The sequence below is a fragment of the Tinamus guttatus genome, unplaced genomic scaffold, assembly GCF_059628265.1.
Source record: "Tinamus guttatus ecotype Peru unplaced genomic scaffold, ASM5962826v1 Tinamus_guttatus_pri_ptg000045l, whole genome shotgun sequence".
Lineage (NCBI taxonomy): Eukaryota > Metazoa > Chordata > Aves > Tinamiformes > Tinamidae > Tinamus > Tinamus guttatus.
The window spans coordinates 1,754,555-1,776,081 of NW_028288579.1; the positions used below are offsets into that span (position 1 = coordinate 1,754,555).

The following is a 21,527-nucleotide window of genomic DNA, read 5'->3' on the forward strand; positions in this document are numbered from 1 at the left end:
GCTGGTCACAGATGCAGTCAGTCCAAAAAAAATCACTAGAAAGGCTTACTGATACAAAACAGAGAAAAAAACTCTCCACAAACCATAAAATACTAAGTTTTGGAAATAAGTTTTTGTCTTCTGATAGTCACATTTCTGTACAAATTCCTGCATTTCTGCAGCATGTTTGTTCTGAAGAGATTTGGCAGTATGCCATTTTGCTGGTCCTAAATTTTCCAAGCTACTGGTGGCGTTAGAATTTCCTCTCTATGAATTTCTGTGTTGGAAGCTTGACAGGAATAGCAGTCTCTGTAAAATATTTATCACATGCCAGGTTAGTAGTAGTTCACTTTCACTTGCAATAACAGAGCTGGAAAATGTGCAGCTTTTCAAGATGGTCCCATCACTACAATCCCAGTTTTGTAGTCATTGTACCATAATTCACATTAGTCCCATAGTAAACTGTATTCTACTGTATTTTGTATCATTGTTTCAGAAAGGCGACTGGGGACAAGCTGTAGTTAAGACAAAGTTTATGAATAAATAGACAGTACGGACACATTGGCTGCAAATTAATCCTATAACTCTACATTCTCTTTATGTGCAGTCTGTAAATTGAAGTTTTAATGTAGTTGGGCAGCAGAAACAAGTCTGTGTTTGCTAAACTGACGTGTTCTTTCTAGCAAAGCCAAAATGAAGGTAAATAAGGATAAAATGTGGCAGATCCCCTGAGCCGTCGCAGGCGCCGGTGCCCAGCCAAGTCGTGCTGTAGTGGATTTTCTGTAGCATGGTTTGCCTAGATGCAAAGTTCGGGGTTTTTACAGTCCTGTGTTAGCTGGTTTATGCTGAGGATCTTGAGGATCTCTCTCTGCTTCTGCTGCAGGACCCCCGGAGCAAGCACAAGTTTAAGATCCACACGTATGGCAGCCCAACCTTCTGCGACCACTGTGGGTCCCTGCTCTACGGGCTGATCCACCAAGGGATGAAATGTGACAGTAAGTTCTTCTGTGTTGCCAAGCGGTGGTTTAGGAAGTAAGTGGAGACCCGGGATAACACCCTTCCGTGGAAGGGACCGTGGCAGTTACAGCACTGTGCATTTCCAGGCGAGATTCCAGTATGGATGCAGGTGTCTTCGGTGCTAAAGCCGGTTTCCGAAGTAGAATCCATTTCATCTTCCACTGCCTACCAAATTTTAAGATACAAATGATCCGTGTTGGTCAGTTAAAAATAAATATTTTTTAAGAAAACAGTTATAATCTTCAAGTCTTGCCAACGATTACGCCTTGTAATCCTAGCTTTCCCTTGCTCGGTGGTTGCAGTGTAATCGTATTGCTGGTTTCTTCTGCTTGTCTGAACCATTTTTCTATCCACAGCCTGTGATATGAATGTGCATAAGCAATGTGTGATAAATGTCCCGAGCCTCTGTGGAATGGATCACACAGAGAAAAGAGGAAGGATTTATCTGAAAGCTGAAGTCACTGGGGACAAACTGGAAGTAACAGGTAAATAATCTTTTGGAAGTTTGCAAGGTTTTTGAAATATGTAATATACACCATGGGCTTATGTACGTTGATCTATATCTTGTGAATTGAAGTCCATGACAGGGTGTTTGTCTTTAATAGTACTAGGATTTCATTCTGTATCTCCCTGAATCAAGAAAAGCCACGTTAATTCACATTCTGAAAAATCCACATGCATCAAAAATAAGTACAGGAATGAAAACTAGAATAATAACTTTAAAAACTCAAGACTAATAACTAGACAAATCTTGAAAAGCTTCTTGAGAAGAAAATCTTGATAAAGTCCATTTTTCTTGCAGCGAGCAGCACAGTAGGATAACTAGATACCCCAGAGTTAGCCATCATGTTCAAAACACAAGAAATACCCCAGTGTCTTCCACCAAGGAAGGAGTAATTTCCTGCATTTGAGAGTATTTAACACACAAAGGCTACTTGGACTCAGTCCCAGGTATTACTCCCAACATATTACGAAATTAAAAATAAATCATGACATTCTGCAAAGCTAAAGTAATGCAGTATTTGCCACGGTAGGGAGGGTGGCAGGAAAGAGGGTGGCAGTTCATTTCCTGGTGTTTTGCTCAGGATTTATGAGCAAGCTTTGGGCGTACATACATACGTGTTCACATGCACACTCCTCCCTCCCAAGTCTAAAGTTGCAGTGAATGTTGCTCAGAAAATAGGAGGGTTTTTTTCTGGTTAAAGGACTATTTTGTCTTTCTAAATAGGCATGTTGCTCAACTCCAGTGGATTTTTCATGTTCAGGATCTCAGAGTTGAATTTACCACTTAGGATCCGCCTAAGAAAGTGTATTTAGAATAGGTTTTATTTCTTCTGTACACGCTCTTTATTGTAACTGGGGTCAACTGATAATTAATCTGGTATCTGAAGTATCTACAAGCTGGTTACAAAACTTTTTGTTGATTTTTCCTTTCAACGGATGCAAATATGTAAAATGTCCTGTGCCAATCAGATTACTGTGTATTTACTCAGAGGGAGATCACAGGAATTAGAATGGACAGAGTTGAAAGAAGGGAAGAAATAACAGGAATTTTTGCTAAATTTTTCTTACAGGTCTAGGTAAGTGTAAAACACATCTAAATTCTAAATGAGAGTCCTAATTTCTAATGGCTCAGAAGATGTTGTGGCAATTTAAAAACAAAGCAAGTGTCATATAGTCTAGGAGACACAGTAGAAGATGGTCATAAAACACAATACATTTATCAAGAGCTTTTATTTTAGGAGAGTAGATGGCTTAGTGTGTTGTCCCAGGTCACCTCATCTTAAGGCAACTGAGGGACCACACTTAATACAGCTTTAAAATCGGTACTGCAGGAATTTGGTTTTACAGTGTCCACTCTGAAGGAAGGCCTGATGCTGTTGTCACTGCCCATTTGACTTTGCAATGGGGATTTAAGTTTGAGGGCAAAGTGTTAACAGGGCAAACGGGAAGTTTCTTAGATGGTCTTAGCTTCTCCCTTTGATGCAGTCGTATGTAACCTGTGGATGCTGGACATGACTGCACTGCTTCAGTGTTGCTAGAACCTCCAATGCACCAAAACAATAATATTCCTCCCACTTACGTGCTTCTTGGACACTGAATAAATCACGATAAATATTGTACCACTTGTAGCTGCTCTACAGGAAGCCATACGGCCGCGCTGAGTTGTCACAGCTCATGGAGCCACCAGGTTTCCTTCCTGCCCCTGTCACTTGCCACCAAATACCCCGTGCTCCCCATCACACCATGTCCAGAGGGACAGCAACAGTATCGTGCAGCTCCCCGGGATCAGGATGGATCTCAAGTGATGCTTCATTGCAGCCAGCTTTGCAAAGTGCTCCCTCCTGACGCAGGAGGGGTAAATTTGTCCCAGGTGCTGTCATTAAGAGAATGTTCCTTTCATTAAGTAGTGAAGAGTTTCGGGGGCGGTGCTGCAGCTCTCCAAGTAATTGTACCAGGAGAGAGAACTCATTTGAAAATCATCCAAGTGACAAAATTTAGTATTTACATTCTTTTAGACCATTTTGTAGCAAGGTTCTTAAAATATGGCTTAAATTTTGAGCATGGGCACAGAATTTGACAAATAACCTGTACTTATTTTCTGATAATTCAGGAGGATCATCATCAAAAACATTGATCATGAGTCTTTGAGGTACCAAATTATACAAACCTTTTTTGCTTGCTAATTTTACCTGGAAAGCTCTTTTCTGAGAGGTGGTTGTGGTCAAATTGTTACAGACTTTTCCAGGTTTTCTTTGCAAGCTCTTCTGGTACAAGTGCACTTGGCAAACACTGTTGTTTGCGTGTTTGTAAATAAAACATTTCCAGCGTTTCCATCCTGCAATTAAGCATGTTTCTGGACAACAAGAAAAATGTTTGCTGTGCCACTGCTATGTGTATAATAATTGTGGTGCTGCAGCATTCCCAAGCTTCAGAAAACTGTTTTAAATGAAAATGTCAGTTGCCCTGAAAGTAAGCTTTTTTATTTAGGTGGAAAATTGTATACAAAGTAATGCCAGACCAGCTAGATTTGCAGATACTTCTATGCATGTTTAGTTGGAAAGGAATTTAGCAATTATTAGTTACCTTGTGGACATATTGCTATGCAAAATTGACTATTTCTGCTATGGCCAGAAATAACCACGTGGGGGGACACCCTTCATGTGTTGCAGGTCAGCTTTATTTTTGTGTAATCCTTCTGAGGGTTTTCTGGTGGCTTATGTGGCCAATAAAAGCCACAGGGTGTGTATATTTGCAATCCATTTTCCCAATAAAATACAGTAAATAATACTGCTTTTTTTATTCCCAGCCAATACTGTGAAAGAAATGAAGCAGAATAAAGATGCCCCATGGAGTTGTCCAGTGGTCAGTCAGGTTATTTGATTTTTTGAATTGCGGTAGTAGAGGAAATGGTTCAGTCCTGTATAAGCTTAATATACTTAATTCTAATCAGGAACTTAATTTTAAGCGAGATCTCTCTCAGTTGCACAAATGGTGAGAGATATGCTGCATTCTGTGTTGCAGCCCTTCTATATTAGCAGTTTACTGTCTACCAATTAGCTTGAGCCTTGCATTGGATATTAATTATTTATTGCACTTGAAGTAAATCAACTTGGTAATTTTCTTTTTAGAGGGGGCTCTATTTAATCAGTGACCTTTCGATAGGTTGATTACTTAAGGATTTTGCCTTCAGACATAGTTAAGGAGTTCTTTCTATTCTGAATCCCTCTGCTTCTTGCACTGTATTTTCTCTTCATGTGCCTTCAAGTTTTGTCACTCCTTTACATGCATTTGTTGGTCCATCTTATGATTAATTTGCAGCTCTTGTGAGTGCATTTGTAGGTGGGTAGATCACAGTTTGGCTGTTTTTTTTTGGGATTATTTTTATACTGAGTAAACAGTAACCTTTGTGACAAAATAACCCCATCTGCAGCACTGGCATAGGAAGAGCTGCCACATTGGGCACATTATGGGGACTGGAGCTGTGACAGCAGCTGACGATGAAGAGCTGCCCTCCCAGCACAGGCTCTAATTTAGAGGCAGGGCATTAGTGCTTGCTGCATCCATTGCTCCCTGCTGTTACCTAAACTTCTCATTAATTAAAAACAGAAAAAAGGAAAAAAAAAAGCTTTCCAGCCCACAGTACTCAGTTTTCTGTATGTTTCTTAGTTACAACAAAAGCAGGAAATCTCATTTTATCCTCCTGTTATTTAAAAGAAAAGGAAAGCTCGCCGCGATCCTTGCCGAAGTTGCGAGCACATAACAGGCCATCAACAAGAGTCGCACTTGGAGCTCTGTGCTCCCCGCCGTGCGTTTTTCAAATTATTTATGAGTGTCTTACATTGAGCCACCCTGTGGGGCTGCATATTAATGTTTTGTCGCGCTGCTTGCTGCAGGAAGGCTCTGCCCGAACAAGCTGGGGAGGCAGCCTGGGGAATTTTGCCAAATTTCTCATAAAAATTGCTTCCTTAGGCACACACATACTTTAAGAATTTTATTTCTGTTTGTCTAGGCCTGTAGTGGTGTTCTTGGTTAGCATTAATTTCATGTTATTCTGCAGCTGATTTTAAAAGGGAACACATGAATATTCTGGTTATTGGACCAGCTTTTAGTACCAGCTAACTGTAAAGCAGTCCCAAAGAATTAGTGTCATGTGGGAGGCATTTTTAATGTCACAAAGAATATGAATTGCATGTTTCATCTCCCTTTACTAATATCTTCTCCCTTTTCTGGCGTTCACAGAATCCGCAGGGTTGCTGGGTTCGTTACAGACAGAGCTCTGCCTTTGACAAACCCCAGCCCAAAGAACAACCAAATGCTTCTCATTTCGTTACGTTTGCTTTCTTTATGCTTACCATGAAGCAATAAGCTCTGCATAGCACTGAAGACGTACTAGTTTTTCATAATTAGAATTAGAAATTTCATCCTGATTCACTTTTCAGACAGTTTCATGCAACGAAAGAGCCAATTTTTGTGTTAAAACTCATGTTTTACTAAGTTTTTAATAGGGTTTTCTAAAAATAAAATACAGTTGCGCCTCTAAGATTTCCAGTTAAAATTTAAAGCAGTGAAGCTATTGCAGGCACAAGTACTTAAGTAGTATTAGAGATGATGGTACATTTTTTATTAGTAAGAGAGGCTATCTTAATAAAAGACAGAAGCATAAAGTACCATGAACTGTTAGTTCATTTTTCATCTTGTTCTAGAAGGAAAATTAATCGCTCATCTATTTCTTGTGTATAAATCACCTGTGAAACTCAAGTTTTCTAATATTCTCATCCATTCCATTACCGTCTTTCAGGTTTCAGGAAATCAAGAGCAGTGGGTAGGCAGTGGTCTCACGAGGGATATTCAAAGCAAGTTTAACTAAGCGGGGAATAGTTATGGAATAGAGGAAGTTTCATATTCCGCAGTATTAGCTCTGGCCATGGTCTCCCCTTCGTTGCGCCTCCCCTTGCCGGCACAATCGCTGGAGACCAGGAACCCCCTTTAAAAGTAGCTCTTCACATTCCCATGGGAGATTTCAGCTCTCCTGAGTTGCCTGAAGGGAGCAGGAGATTGGCAAGAAATGGTTGCTGGGGTTAGTAAACTGTTTTGTTATCAATATTGGGGAATGCAGGAAAAAGGTAGCTGTGACTCACTTGAAAAGGAACTGAGTAAACGTGCGCTGTTAATATCTGTGCCCTGCGCCAGCCCCAGAAACATTTACTCATTCCCGTGACTTCATCTCGTTGCTGCTATCACAAGAAGATAGAAATCTGTGGCTGCGTTTGCTTTGCAAACCCATTTGCTTGGTGACCCCTGAAATCCCTTGAGGAGATGTTGGGGTTTTGTCACCCGCGCTCTGGGCGATCCCTCAAAACCTCACTTACCCGAATTTTGTGTCTTTACAGAAAATGTCAGTTGATCGCTACCATCCCACTCTGTCTTATTTTGATATTTATTTAGAGTAGGTGTGCCTGAGAAACAGCTCCGTATTTGCTTATGTCTTTATCCTATTTCTGGAAAAGTGGGCGTCCCAATTTTAAGCATGGCTTTGAGATGCTGCTGCAATACAGCCAGCACATAATTAAATAGAAGGATTATAAAATAGTCCTCATTTTCTGCTGAATAGGTAGTATGACCTCTTCTTCATTAACGTTACGCTGGAAAATGCTACACTTTCTTCCCTGGGACAAATCTGGACACAGCATTAGGAGACGAAACTCACTGACGTGCTTGGTTCAGTTGAGGAGCCGTCACTGAGCGCCGCGGCGGTGACAGGAACCGCGGGCGACGTTCGAGGTTTCCATCCACGTTCGCTCTCCTGATGACGCAGACACGTTCCTCCCTTTAACCTCCTCTAAATAGCAACAGCAGCTCTGTCACGGTGTTGACTTTAATGAACATATAATTATAAAGCAATGCGTGATCTTTGATGTCATTCCTATTTGGTGAGCGAAAGGTATCATGATTATTAATGCAAATTAGAAATACTGTTGGGCTATTCTGAGAGCTGACAGCTATAACTGAAATCAGCCGCAGAAAGTAAATTTATTTGCTTTTGAGTTATTTTTGATTTAACTTCCTCTGTTTCAACCCCACGCACAAGATAGTGCCTCTGATGGGGAGGGGAAATCTTTTCTTCCTTTCAGCCCCCTTGTAGAAACCTGACCCATCTCCCTAAAAATAGGGTGCTGCCAAAGAGGTGGGATGCCAGGATGGTAATTCTGTGGGAGCTCTGCTCTGCACGAGTGTCATCATGCTGTTTCCTCAAGAAAGAAAGTGTGACATCAGTTGGGAAAAGATGTCTAAGGGTACTAATTACACCGACAAAAATACAAATGGACCAAGCATCTTAAAACAAGGACTGAGATAATGACTTTTTTCTTTAGCAACCTGTGTTTAGCTTATATTGCATCTTTCCTTTCCAATTCATCTCTGAGCTTCTATTTTTTGGTATTTAGAAGGCTTTTTTTCTTACTCAGTGTCTCCTGCAAGAGCAAGACGTAGCCTTGCATGCACTGCCAGGTCCTGCTGCTCCAGCACTGGGACGTGTCTTGGCAGTCACAGCTTCTCCTAGGGAGCTGCAGGGAATCCTTCTGCATCCAAGAAACCAATTGCTGCAAAACCTGCTTAGTTCCACGCTGAATATCCCCAGGTAGAATTTAAATACCAAGGATTAGAATTGACAGCACCCTGTTAAAAGCTGAGCAGTTTTATTCAAGGAATTTTAAGGAAAAGCTTCCTGTATTTATTTAAGTGAAGGTGTAGAACCTAGAGACAATTCGGCTCCTCATTTACATCAAGCTGGAGTGTGGAAATAGAAATTGTAATTTAGTTTCTCTGAAGGGCCTCGGTTTTAAGGTAGCAGTTCATGTGCTCAACCAAGCAGTGCAGTTTTAAGCACCAGATATATGAGAACAAAAAAGAATTAATGTGGGCTAAGAGGAGCAGAGCACAATTTGCATAGAAGGCCGTCGCTTCGTCCTTTACTTCCTTTATGGGACAGAGCCCTTCTGGGGTTGTATAAAATTTAACTGAACTTATTTAATTTTAATTCTTCAGAAGTATTTGAAGATCATTTATAGTGTGCTAATTTTTAATATTTTTTATTTACTCAAGAATTGAAAACAGAAATGTTTTTTTCAGCCTGTTTTTGAAGAACGTATATATACACACACTTTATAAGTAAGTATAAATATATGTCAAACTACCCACTTGCAGATTTACACAGGTGGATTTAATCACCCTATTGCAGAAAAAGAGCTACTTTGAAGCAAGACAGCAGTTACTAATTGCCACATTGTCTTGTTTTTCTCTACTGTTCTTATAAATATTGCTAAGTGCAACTTCATGGTACAACTACTTTTATCCACAGCAGCTAACAAGGTTTTAACACTCAACACTTTTCAATAACTTAGTCGATGTTTTACTACATTGTTAATGATTATATGTAATCCTATACAAATCAGTGACGTGTTTTGTATTGACAGTGCGAGAAGCAAAAAATCTAATTCCTATGGATCCAAATGGACTTTCAGATCCTTACGTTAAACTGAAACTCATCCCAGATCCTAAGAATGAAAGTAAACAAAAAACAAAAACCATCCGTTCTACACTGAATCCGCACTGGAATGAGTCGTTTGCTTTGTAAGTCTGGCTAACTGCTTTTGCTGTAATATGTTTTATGTATAGAATCATTTATTTGAATTTTGCATGAACGACTCTTCTGTTTTTCTCCTTTCTTTTTTTAGTAAATTAAAACCTGCAGACAAAGATCGACGGTTATCTGTAGAGGTCTGGGACTGGGATCGAACGACCAGAAATGATTTCATGGGATCTCTGTCATTTGGGGTGTCTGAGCTTATGAAAATGCCAGCCAGTGGATGGTAAGAATTTCTGAAAAGAGAGTGGGAGAAAATATGTCACACAACGAATAAGTTTAAGAACAGTATTTTTTTCAATATAACCTACTTTTTGTAGCTTTTTCCTCTACCTCATATGCTATAAACTACTGAAAATGCAACTAAAACTGGAGAGCTTGGTCGTGTACGTGAAACTTCTGCTCCAGCTGGGAATTGCTGCAAGCCCAATTCTATTTGCATAGTCCTGTGATAGGAATTTTGTTTTGATCTTGAATATGATATAGTTAGTTCTAAGCATATCCTATTATGTATGCAAATTTCAAAGCATGGAGGAACTGAATTGATAAAATGCTTTCCTATTGCATGGTCTGTATGTAACATATTATTAAAGCCCAGGCTAGGGGGAGAGCTCATCACACCTTCCCCAAAGTACGGGTCTCGATGGGGATAATCATCTAGGGCTTCATAGGCACCTTCAGGGTTGACTCCTCCATCGTATCATAGAACATTGGAGATGGATATTTCCCTTTCCGTTAACTGTAGAAGGTGCCTTGACAAATAGTGGAGATAAAAGATCTGGTGATGGGTGCAATATGTTCTATTTCTGAGTTTGCTACAGACCTTTGAAAACAGTTCTTTACATACCTCTCACATGGCTGCAAACCACGCACAAGCAACTACATCAAATTTTAAACCTAAAGAAAATAAACATGAAAAAATACCATTTTCCTCAAATGCTCCACAGGTACAAGCTGCTGAATCAAGAAGAAGGTGAATATTATAATGTTCCAATTCCCGATGCTGATGAAGATGGAAATGCAGAGCTCAGACAGAAGTTTGAGGTGAGGCTTAAACATAAGTGGGTACAGCTATATGTTGCATACATTTTTCCTTTTGTTACATAAGAATGCATATTAAAAAGTTATATATTAGACAGTGATAACTTCTGTTGCCTGGGATTGTAGTATGATCCTTATGATTTCTTGAAGATTGAACCAAGTTGTTTAATTCAGCAGTGGTACCGTGTATCTTGATAGTTCAGCTCTTCTGTGATTCTGTGTTATAACACTCAAAAGTTGCTATTGTAAAATATTTTGTCATATACATGTACTAATTGCAATGAGTTTATAACATTTATCAGCCACTAACATTAGTATCTCTAATGAAAAATGAAGCTCTTGGAAATAGAAGCATTTTAATGTTTAAATATTTATTTTTAACCGAACAGACTCTTTTAAGGAAAATAATTACAGTGTTATGTACTGATTATTTAGAACTGCAAAATCTTTAAGAAGGTTGTTACCTGGAATTCTGAAATCTATAATAGGGGTGCAGGAGTTTCAGGAAAAGTGGTATTGCTGGTTATGTGCAGAAGAACATGACTTTTAGCAGAGTCTGCTTGTCCTCAGTGACACCAATTGGAACGGTTGGTAGTCGCAAGCGTGGGCTCTCTATCCCTGGCAAGTCGTGACTTAATGAACAGACTTAGCCAGCAACTCTGCCTCTTCTGACAACTGCAGACAGTATTACAGCAAAATCCTTGCTGTCCATTAAACCCAGCTCCAAGAAAGGTATATTTTGGAGGTGTTGCTCATGGCTCTGCTGGGTCCAGCTCTTTTGACCTGAGTGTTCTTTCCAGCAGTATATGCGGTACTGACGTTGAATTTGAAATATTCTGATTGACAGTATTCTGTTTTCTTTCTCCTAGTCAAAGATTTGCAACTATAGTCTAGCTGTTTATCCAGAAAGTGATTAATGTACCTGTTGTGCATATACAAACATTCAGCCTGTTCCTTTCAACCTGAAATGGCAATTTTTTATGTTCACCATCAGGCAGAGTTCTACATTGTTATTATAAAAGATGGGTTAACCCAAGAAAGTGAGGAAAAACGGCATATGTTCAACTTGCAAGAAGGAAAAAGAAAAGGTGCATCAATTTCTTCTGAACACATTTGGATCAGCTACCATAATTTTGTCTGCAGCATGAACTATGGTTTTTGTTATACATTTGAGAATAATCTCCATTTCATTTTCCTTTCCTTACAATTGTGATTTGACCAGTGTGATTTTATTTTACTGCACTTGGTCATTTTCTATTCAAGATCATGTTCACTTTCTATCCTCCCTAGAATGAATAACATTAAATGCAATTTTTTTCCACCCATATCTCTGCATATCTCTGTGCAAAGTGCAGAGTTTAGAATTCAGCAGCTGTGTGTGTGTTAGCGTTAGTAACCTAGATACAGAAATCCATTTTTTTCCTTAGGACAGAGACAGCACAAAGACAAGTACCAAAATAAAAGGGAAAAGGGCACATTCATTATTGTCCCAGCTGGAGGAAGCTCATATTCCTCTGCATCAGGTTTACCTGCCTGCAAATCAGCTATCTTGGGCCACGATATAATAAGTAGCTATTTCCAAAGTTACACTTCAGACAAGAGAAGATGACCTAAACTTAAATCAAAATTGCTTGGTGAACATATCTTTGGCACGTATCTTTTTAAACATTCTTTTATTTCAACTTTATCTCTTTCTCAGACTTGGATATGTATCACAAAAAATACCTCATTTAAAGCATCCGTAATTATATGCAGTATGTTTGCTGCGTATATTGAATCCATAATATCTTGGTTTTCTTCTTGAACCTGCTGTAAATACGTGGGTTGTGGAATGAATAGTTAGGATTTATCTGTGTTCTGCAATGAAAAGAAGTCCTGTGGGGCTGCACTGCAGAAAGCTGCTGGATTGAGTCCCAGAAACAGCAGTTTTGCATAGGGCCAGCTCCGTCTCAAAAATAATTAGTGTGTCTTGTAGTCTAATTAGTTCAGCTTCAGCACCGTGCATCTGAGGCTTTGCAGCTTGCAGTGCTGAAGGTGTCATGTTGGTGCCCTCACCAAATGGGACCAAATTTGGGAAAGGGAGGACAGTGGCTTCATTGATGGAATCAACGCTGAGACTTTGCAAAATAAGTTTAGTTTTTACTATGGGTTGTCTTTCAAAAGACGTGAGTTAGCTTTGGGTTTTGCATTCCAGTGGTCTACACTTATTGACTATATAGTGTTGTGCACTGTATATAAAATGAGATATGTTACTGCTTGGTGTAATAGAGTATTTTCTATAAGGCAGGTATCCACTTAATAAATCTACGTATATCTGGGGGGAGGTCTCGCCTATCACTAGAAGTTATGAACCAAACAAGACGGTCCCACTCACTTAGCACCAGCAGCAAATCTCTCTCCAATGATTTATAGATGATGCATCATTATTATTATTTGGAGATAAAAATACCCTCTGCTAGGAAGTGGAGGCAGGATCAAATCTGCCACTGTTTTTCATTTAGTTTTAACCTTTGCTTGTGAGTTTTCTCTCCGGAATGACATTATTTATGGCCGTCTTGCAAGGAAACTCCTTCCTCAAGAGGCGGATGCAGAATAATTGTAGCTGCTCCCTAATTGCTGGTGCCCAGGCTGCCATGGCAACTGGTGACGGTCCCAGGTGGCTCTATCAGCAAAACCAGGGAGTCTCTTAACTACAATATGCACCATTTGCTATGGATGTGCTCGCCTGTTACAGTATTTTACTGGTCAAAGAAAAAAAAGGCAGGGAGATATTTAAATGGTGCAACTTAATGTTTATTAAGTGCTATACCAGGGTGTAGACAGCGTAAGCAATCAGAGTCCCTGCAGTAAGCTGTGGTAATTAAAATGATCCAGACAAACAGAAATTATGGTGAGGGAATGGGTTACTGCCCATATAATCTTCATTTTAAGACATTTGTGTGTTCTAAGGCCTCTTGGTTTAGTACCATTCCATTTGTTCAGTTTGTTTCACAGCAGTTGCTACATTTATTAGATCTTTAACTCTCCCTTTATCTCCCTGTATTTTTTTTAGGCAGTTTCCTTCTGCTTTATCAAAGAGAAGGCCGATACTTGCTGCAGTAATCTGGCATTTTCTGGTGTCTTCTAAGTCAAAAGGATGTTTTCTTTCCTTGCTATAATCAAAAGCCACAACATATTACAACAGTTTTAATTCCAAGACAGTGTCCGTGTCGCTGCTGCGATACCTGGTCCAGACTACAGCAAAAGGGGCTGGGAACTGTTTCAGTAGCTCCTTGAGAACCCACTGAGCTTCCTCATTTTGCAATCAGTTTGTTTGTTTTTTTGAAATTTTATTTTGAAATTAAAAAAAAAAAGAAAAAAGTTGTTCCCTAGCACATCTCTAGCAGGTGTGAGTCCCCATTTTGAAGCAATATTTGGTTTTTTAGGCAGTTCATTGAAGGTAACATGATGAAGAGAAACAGTGTTGCTGACACTTCTCAATGTAAAAGAAAAAAATTAAATTTGGTTTTCAGGAAGCAGACATTAAACTATACGGAAACCACGACCAGTCAAAATATCACTGGCAGATCCATCCCCACTTCTTATGTATAGAGAGATATAAAAAGAAGAGCTCCTTTTTTGACTGTGGCACTCGTTCCTATTTTTACATTGTGCGTATTTAATCATTAGGGAATACTTTGCAGCTTTAAAGAAGTGCTGTTGGCTGAGTCCATCTGTTTCACGCTATAGCGTGGCATGGGAAATTCCCCCGTGCAGTTGTGCATTATCCAGAGGTTTCCCAGCCACTCACCATGTGGGAAACCAGAGGATTTGCAGGTTCTTAAGCAGACGACCCCCTTGGTAGGTCTCCCTTTCTGGGAGAGGTTCCTCTCAGTACACGTGTTGTGAGAAGAGAGGAACCAAGCAAGATGCAGCTGCTGTTGATAACGGGCATTTCTTCATCTCCTTTGGAGGGCAAGCTCAAATGTGTGTCTCAGGTCTTACAGAAAGAGGAGACCTTGTCTGTCACATGCTGCAGCGTTTGGTCATCGTCGCAGCCTGCTGACACCCCTACATCCGTGTGGCTTCCCGTGCCCAGTGATATACGGATCGTGTCGTGCATGGAAGGGGCGTTTGTGCAAGACGGAATTAGTTGGAACAGGGGATGGAGGGCGGCGCGGTCACACTCAGCAAACCGCCCGGGGCAGCTCGGGGCGCAGGGCTCGTCCGGGTGCCTTTCCTTGGTCTCTCCGTGCGTAGCCGGTGTGCCCGTTTCCGTGTTTCCCGCTGTGTCTTCCCGTGTTTTCTTGTGCCGCTAACCATTGCTGCTGTGCTTTGCAAGGCCTCTCTTCACTAACGGAGCAGTTTTTCTCCCTCTCCTGTCTCTTCCAGGGCTGTCCTGTAAACAACCACTGCCTCAAGGTAGCTCTCTCCTTGGTGCTCTCCTACGTGTCACGCTTCACAAAACCTTGCCCATGAATGTGAAGCTTATTAAATTCAACTTCATTCACTCTGTGTTTTAAGGACGCACTTGTTCTACTCCCTAGTTTGAGCTTGTTTAAGTGGATAAAAATTATTTGAAGTGAGCTTGTGCTCTAATTTGCTACAAAACATTCCCAACACTGAAAGTTTGCTCGCAAAAAAGTGTTCCTCCACGCACAGCAAATGCAGCACACCTCATCCGGAGAGAAATGAGTGCGACCTTCCCATGGGGACTGGATAGAGAGCATCTGTGCTCTGAAAGACACTGGTACATCTGAGAGTAGATCTGATAATACTCAATTCCACTGTATATTTAAACTTTCATAGTGTGCAGCATGCATGTATTATGGTATAAGATACTCTGCACGTATGTTGTATATGTAACCTGGGTATGCTATACCATAGGGTGTCTTACCCAGAGGCACAGTTGCTTTGATCCCTGGAGCACTGATTCACCTGTTCACTTTCCATTTTAATTAGTTCACTAACTCTTCACCTCACTCAGTTATTTCCATGAAAGACAAATATAAGCATTGAGGATGTATTTGAGGACATTTAATTTGCATGTAGTGAACCTCTAACAAATTGTCTTGCTTTATTAGGGCAATAATTACTGATACAAGTCATGCAGAGTTTTGTGTATGCTTTGGGGTACTTTTGTTGTAATAATTGCAATTAGGACAGCTTTACCAATGTGCAAGCAGGGTAGAAAAAACAAGTTGTAAATCTCAGCAAAAGGGTTTTACAAAGCCTGTAAATGTATTTTCAGAGTGGGAAGCACAGATAACTCATATGGGAACAGAAGTTCTGGGTCACATTTTGCTGTCATCAGATAACAGGAAAAAAAAAACAGCTGGGCCATGTAACACTACTGCTTCACAGGCAAAATTCATCCTCAGTCCTCGTGAATTGTTCCCTAAGTTCCCTTAAAGAAAGTTGGAGCTATGTTCTGATGCCAAGACAAGACTGGAGAATTGCAGTTTTTTGTGGAAGAAAATACTTCCTTTGTTTGCTGCCTTCTTTTTTTCCCTATATTATGACAAAGCCCCATTGTGGTTGTTGCTGACAGAGAAGAATTGCTTCAAAAATGTGCATTGCTGCTGCTCCCCTCATCACTGCGTGTATCGAAACAGGTTTTTATTTTGACAACATCATGCAGGAAACACCTTCAGCTTTGTGTTTCTGTGTGCGTGTGTGCATTAAGCATTGTCTTGGCATGTTGAGACCTGGATGTGGAGACCCAAATCCAGTTTGAGACCTGGATGTGGAGTCCCGTGTTCAAATCAGGCCTAATCTGTGACTCTTTGGGCCCATAGTGTGTGAAGGAACCTCAGGACTTGCACTTAGATCAGGTGTAACTGAAGTCTTGCAATGTTGTTTTAGAAAGCAATTTTATATTTTGTGCGTATTGGAAATGCCTAGTAGTAGCAGTCAGTTTTATGTATAAAGCAAATTGTACACCCCAGATTTTCGGTTATTGCAAATTAGCAACAATTTGCGAGATTAAAAAATGGAATGGTGTATGTAAAAGCAGCTGTTTTCTGCCATTCAGGGGTTTGCTGTTCTAGTATTGATTGTAAACCCAGTAGTATAATTATATTGACTTCTTTTACTGCCACTTTCACAGAAGATTTCTGCAAGAATTCCTCAATGTTGTTCCTAGGCAGGTGCTTTAATTGCATTTTATCTCATTAGCCACTCTTGTGTCACAGGGGATGGAGAGTTTGGCAATAAAGGCAGAAAACAAAGTAGACTCAGGTGCCTATGAGGTTATTAAACAGATTAAACATTTTGATGGTGCCAAATGGGTAACTGGAAACTCTTCCCTGCCTGGACTTCACTGCTCACAGTGACAGGTCCCTTGTCCAGAGTGATGTCCCCCTGGCACCCATATTGTTAGGATTAACACATCCCTTTTCTCCTGGAATATGGGGCATTTGGCTCCATATTTTTTATACTTACCTTTATGCAAAGCCCAGAAAATTGGGGGATATTTTAAAAGTCATTTACTTGATGACTTTTTGTTGAGTTCTGCACAGTAATGAAAAAGTAAAATAAATTTGGGAAGTGCACTGAGTTTAACCTCCTAAAATTAGCAGCACTGTTCAGGTGCTGTGCAAAATATTAAACTGTTTCACCATCCCGTTGATTGTTCAATGACCTAAACAGACATTTCTTATTTCATATTATAGTGAGTTTGAGAAAATAATTTTTCCTCTAAGCTACAGGCCACACGAGGGCAGTAAAGAATGTGAAAACATCGAATAAAATAAAAGCTGTCTTTTGCAACAGTCCTGAAACGAAGGAGATAATGCCAATGACTTGTATTACTATGTTGTCTTATATTTATGTTGTGTTATATTAGTTATTTTCTGTATTAAGTTATTCTCACAGCCCGTTCATTAAGTGGCCCTGATGGTTATTTTTTCCCCATCCAAATATTTAGGGGCTTGTGTGATGGGGCAGGTGGGTGAATGGCCCTTCCCGGGGACCCGGGCATCACTATGGAAAATTGTCCCCTGTCTCCAGGGACCCTGGCACGGGGGAGGTCGGTGTCACTGAGTCATCCGGGGGGCCTGCAGCTCCGTTGATAGTTTTCCTCTTTTTGCTTTCGGCAGGAAGCTGTTTTTGAGTCTTTTTGTGCATGGCACAAGGATTTTTTTTCTTGCAGTGAATTATTAGCTGCCGTTGGGTGGTGGCGTTCAGCCGCAGACTCAGTCTGGTGAAGTGTTAGGTCTTGCTGGGGCTCAGGAATAGACTGTTCTTGTTTCAAATTATCAACATCCTGATAATTAAGTCGTATAAATTAAGAAATTGATAGTTCTCCACAGCAGCTATAATTACGTGGAATTGGAAATGCGATAATATAAGAAACAAGCTGCCACGGTGATGAAGAGTGTGTCAGTGAGCAGGAGGCTTTTCCCTGCAGATTTTGACTTGAAATTTATTGGATTTGTTTGCGTTATTAAAGACTTACTAATGGCTCGATCTGTCGGGTCGATGTGAATCCCCGCTGAGCTGGCAGGGCTCAGAAACTCGCTCCAGCTTTTTGTCGTTCCCCGGGACTGATATCTTTGGTTTCTCCTCTTCGCCTGCTCCCTGTGAGGTTCAGACTTGGCTGAGCCTCATCTTGCAACCGAAATCTGGGTTGTAGAGGTGAAACTTGGATGTTGCTCTTCCTCGGCTACCTCCTCACTACACATTTTATTGTTTCTTTGAGAAATATGCTACGAGCAGTGAGGAATTGCTATAATTTAGGATTATTTTAAAGAACTGGGTAAAAGGAAGCTCAACAGGAGATGGCTTCTTCCACGGGCAGGGCGTTTTGCTGGGGAAAATCCGTTGTGGTGTGAGACAGAGATGGTGCAGCGTCATGACAAGATCTCTGACCCTCGTTCCATCAAAATGGTGATTTATTTCGTGATGGAGACTGGAGACAGCAGCGTTCTGTGCTGCTCCAGTGTTCATTCACCATCCATGTGACCGCGTGGGCAGAGAAAAGACTCAAAAAGAACATTCACTGCAGTTGGAAATTGGGAGCAATGAGGGACAAGTATCTTCTAAATCATTTCATTTTTCTTCTTTGCTTCACACTTACCATGAGGTTTCAGAGAAGGCTATTTTTTATACATATATGAAAAGGACAGTTATTACGCTTACATTTTTGTAAAACATTTGAAAACCTTTTCACTATAAAACCAGGGATACCTTTTTCAAAAAACACGTACAGAATTCCATAAACCTCTCTACTGTAACACAATGTAACTTGCTATAATTTTTATTTTATACCATTCCATTATAAAAGCACGGTTTAAGAGATCAGGCTGGATATACAAAGTATGTCTCATGATGGTAGAAAGGTGTGTCTCACCTTTTACCCTTTTCCAGGGTAAAAGAACTGGCCGAGATAAGGTGCGTCCAAACCAAAGGAAGTAAGATGATGTGCATGTCTTGTTTTCTTTTAAGATTAACACTTCTGCTAGCAGTGCAGACTAATTTATCTTTAACATGCTGTTTTCCTGGTTTCTTTGCTGCAAGCTGGCTCTGTTGTAACAATATTGTTGTTTTTTTTAAATCAGAGGTATCAATCCAAGCAGTCCGAAAGTACATCTCAAATGAATCCAGTGTTTGGATGCCATGGTTAACAGCAGTGAGATTTAGCATCAGGAAATAAAAAGGGGTAGATTCAAGTAGGATTGTGCTATTTGCAAGTTCAGTCATGCTAGAAAGAGCCCAAGTGTAGTATATCATTTAGGGGAATTATTTTTATTGTGCTCCTCTCCTTGGCTGTGCTCCAGCAACAATTTTCATTTGTTGTTCTCCATCTGAGTATGAGATAAAAATTGCATTGTACATAAAAAACAATGTCTCCCACAAGATAAGGTATACAAAAAGCTGGGAAGTGTGGGATTTTTTTCTAACAAAGCTCTCTCATCAACAAATTAATTCCTCTGTGTTTTAGAGCAAGAAATGAACACTCCTGGATTTAGGGAAGCAATTCTCTTTTATGCTATAGCGTGCAGTTCACAGAACTCTTCCCAGGTTTCCTCATCTCTGTGCATGTGTGCATGGTTCTGGTTTGCTGCCCAGGGCTTCGGAACCTTCCCAGCCTCACGGGCTCCTGCAGTGGGAACGCGGAGATGTCACCCACTGAAGTTCCCTAACAAAGCAAATGAGTCATTGCCTGGTTAAGGAACACAGCTGGTTAGAATCATTTGAAGTAGATAACTTTTTTTTTTTCCAAGGGATATATGTATGTTATCTATTTTTTGTATCTATAAAAATAACTTTTTGAATCAGTGCAAGTACTCAATAACCTCTTTATGCAAGAGCTGTATGATTATGACATGTGGAAGTTAGTATCAAAAAGTGTGACCTTCAGCAAATACTGTTGATAAAGGAAAGAGCAATTATTTGATAGGTGTAAAATTATTAGCAACAATTATCCCTTTCCTGTAAGCAGTAATGTAATTAACACAACAAATACTCTTTAAAGAGTACAAAAATATGTAGTCCTTATTACAGTACGTAATTAGACAAGTCTGCGTACATATAACTGTTAACATATAAGCTGTTGACAAAATCACAGCTGTGTTTTTATTGACCATAAGAAAAAGGCAGAGTTGAAGCTTTCCTTTAATTCATCAACATGAAGGATGATTATGGACGAATCTCTGATTTCTGCTGAGTAGAGAAGCGCTCCTCAAGCTCATAAGAGATGTTTTCGTTTTGGCTGATACTTCATCATGAAATAAGTAACATGCAGATCTGCACAGTAGCTGCTTCTTGAGAGCGGGTAAAAGGTGCTGCATCTTCTGCATCTTCCAGGGCTTCTTTTCCAGTGAGGTCTTACTGTCCCATCCAACTGTGCGTGGTTCACTTGGGATGTGTAAGGTCTTCAGCTTGCTTGATCTTGCTTCTGTGCCAGGAGCTGAATCTTGTTCTGGTAGCTCTGGAACTTGGTGTAAGTAGTGCTGAGAGGACTGCGCTAGCCAAGCTTTTAAGGTGGTTTTGAATATACTTTAGTTTTTATACTTGGATATTTTTTTAACATGTAAAATGATGGCAGTAGGCAACTACTGTCCTTTTGCATTGTACTGAAAAAAGCTGTTACACTTTAATGTCAGGCATATGTCAAACACAGAGCAAATTAAAACTGTGAGAGATCATTTGCCAGTCCGATGTAATAGATATTTGGGAAAAGACATTTATGTCCCAAAGTAATGCTGTTATTAAACCTTCTTGGCTTTGCTTCTGCTGATATATGGGATGTTTGAGGGGGGAAAAAGGGGATATTATGTTGTAACCTGCATTATGTTTCGGTGAGTCTTACTTTTTTCTCTTCTGTTAACTTTGAGATTTGAAATGCAACTTACTTGAGCAATTATGTGGTGTCTCATATGAAATACTGAGACTGTTGCAACCTTCTGCAAACCAGGCTGTCTTGCCAAGACAGAACTTTTGTATGTAATATTTCCCTTCCTCCCTTTTCCAGATCAACGCTTGATTGAAAATCAAAGTTGATTGTAATGCTAGTTTGAAAGTGGCCATATTCATCTGCATTAATTCCCATATGTTGTTTTTATTTTAATGGAGGTTGTTTTTCCTAATGCATGTCAAAGACTTCCTAACTCTTGCTATGCAGACTGACTTTATATATAACATTTTAAAAGCGAATATAGTAAAGATACTGTTTATATCCTCAAGTACTATGTTGGTTATAGCATGACATTTTTAAAGAGCACTTCTCGTATTTCAAAACAAAAACACCAGATAAGCCTGCTTTTGGCATGAAAATAAGTGATGTTTCTTTTCCTTTGGCTTTGGTTTTGGCTTTGGTTTTTGCTCTGCTAACCAGATAAGCACATCTGCTTTTATCTGGTTATCCATGAACACAGTTGTCCCCTTTGGTTCACTCAACGATGTCAAAAGTAGTGCTGGAATGAGGCTCCGAGCTCGCGCCTGCCGCTCGCTCGCGCAGCCTTCCTGCCGGGAATGGCTCCGCACGGGCCGCCCTCCTCACCGCCCTGTCTCTGTGTGTGTCCGTGTGTCCGTGTGTCCTCCAGAAAGCCAAACTGGGGCCCGCTGGTAACAAAGTCATTACTCCAACAGAAGACAGGGTGTCGAGCGTGCCCTCCAACAACCTGGACAGGGTGAAGCTCACCGACTTCAACTTCCTCATGGTGCTCGGGAAGGGGAGCTTTGGAAAAGTAAGGATTCGGGATAAGTATTCCACTTGCATTCTTTTTTTTTTTTTTTTTTTTCCTTGGGAAATAATGCATGACAAGTGCTCTTTGGGATGTGCATTCCTGAGGGAGAGTTTTTTCTGGAAGGCAGAGCAGGGGATCCCTGGGAACCTGCAGGCTGGGATGGGATGTGCTCC

The 21,527-nt window shown here is 40.3% G+C and overlaps 1 protein-coding gene across 1 annotated transcript in view; it reads left to right on the forward strand.

Annotated features, from left to right (window-relative positions):
• PRKCA (protein kinase C alpha) overlaps positions 1 to 21,527 on the forward strand; it is a 104,770-nt gene that overhangs the window by 68,455 nt on the left and 14,788 nt on the right. The window contains exons 4-9 of the mRNA XM_088537722.1: positions 863 to 974; positions 1,353 to 1,481; positions 8,973 to 9,129; positions 9,234 to 9,368; positions 10,090 to 10,186; positions 21,211 to 21,354. Coding sequence (XP_088393848.1) covers positions 863 to 974; positions 1,353 to 1,481; positions 8,973 to 9,129; positions 9,234 to 9,368; positions 10,090 to 10,186; positions 21,211 to 21,354 — 774 coding nt within the window. The remainder of the gene's footprint in view (positions 1 to 862; positions 975 to 1,352; positions 1,482 to 8,972; positions 9,130 to 9,233; positions 9,369 to 10,089; positions 10,187 to 21,210; positions 21,355 to 21,527) is intronic.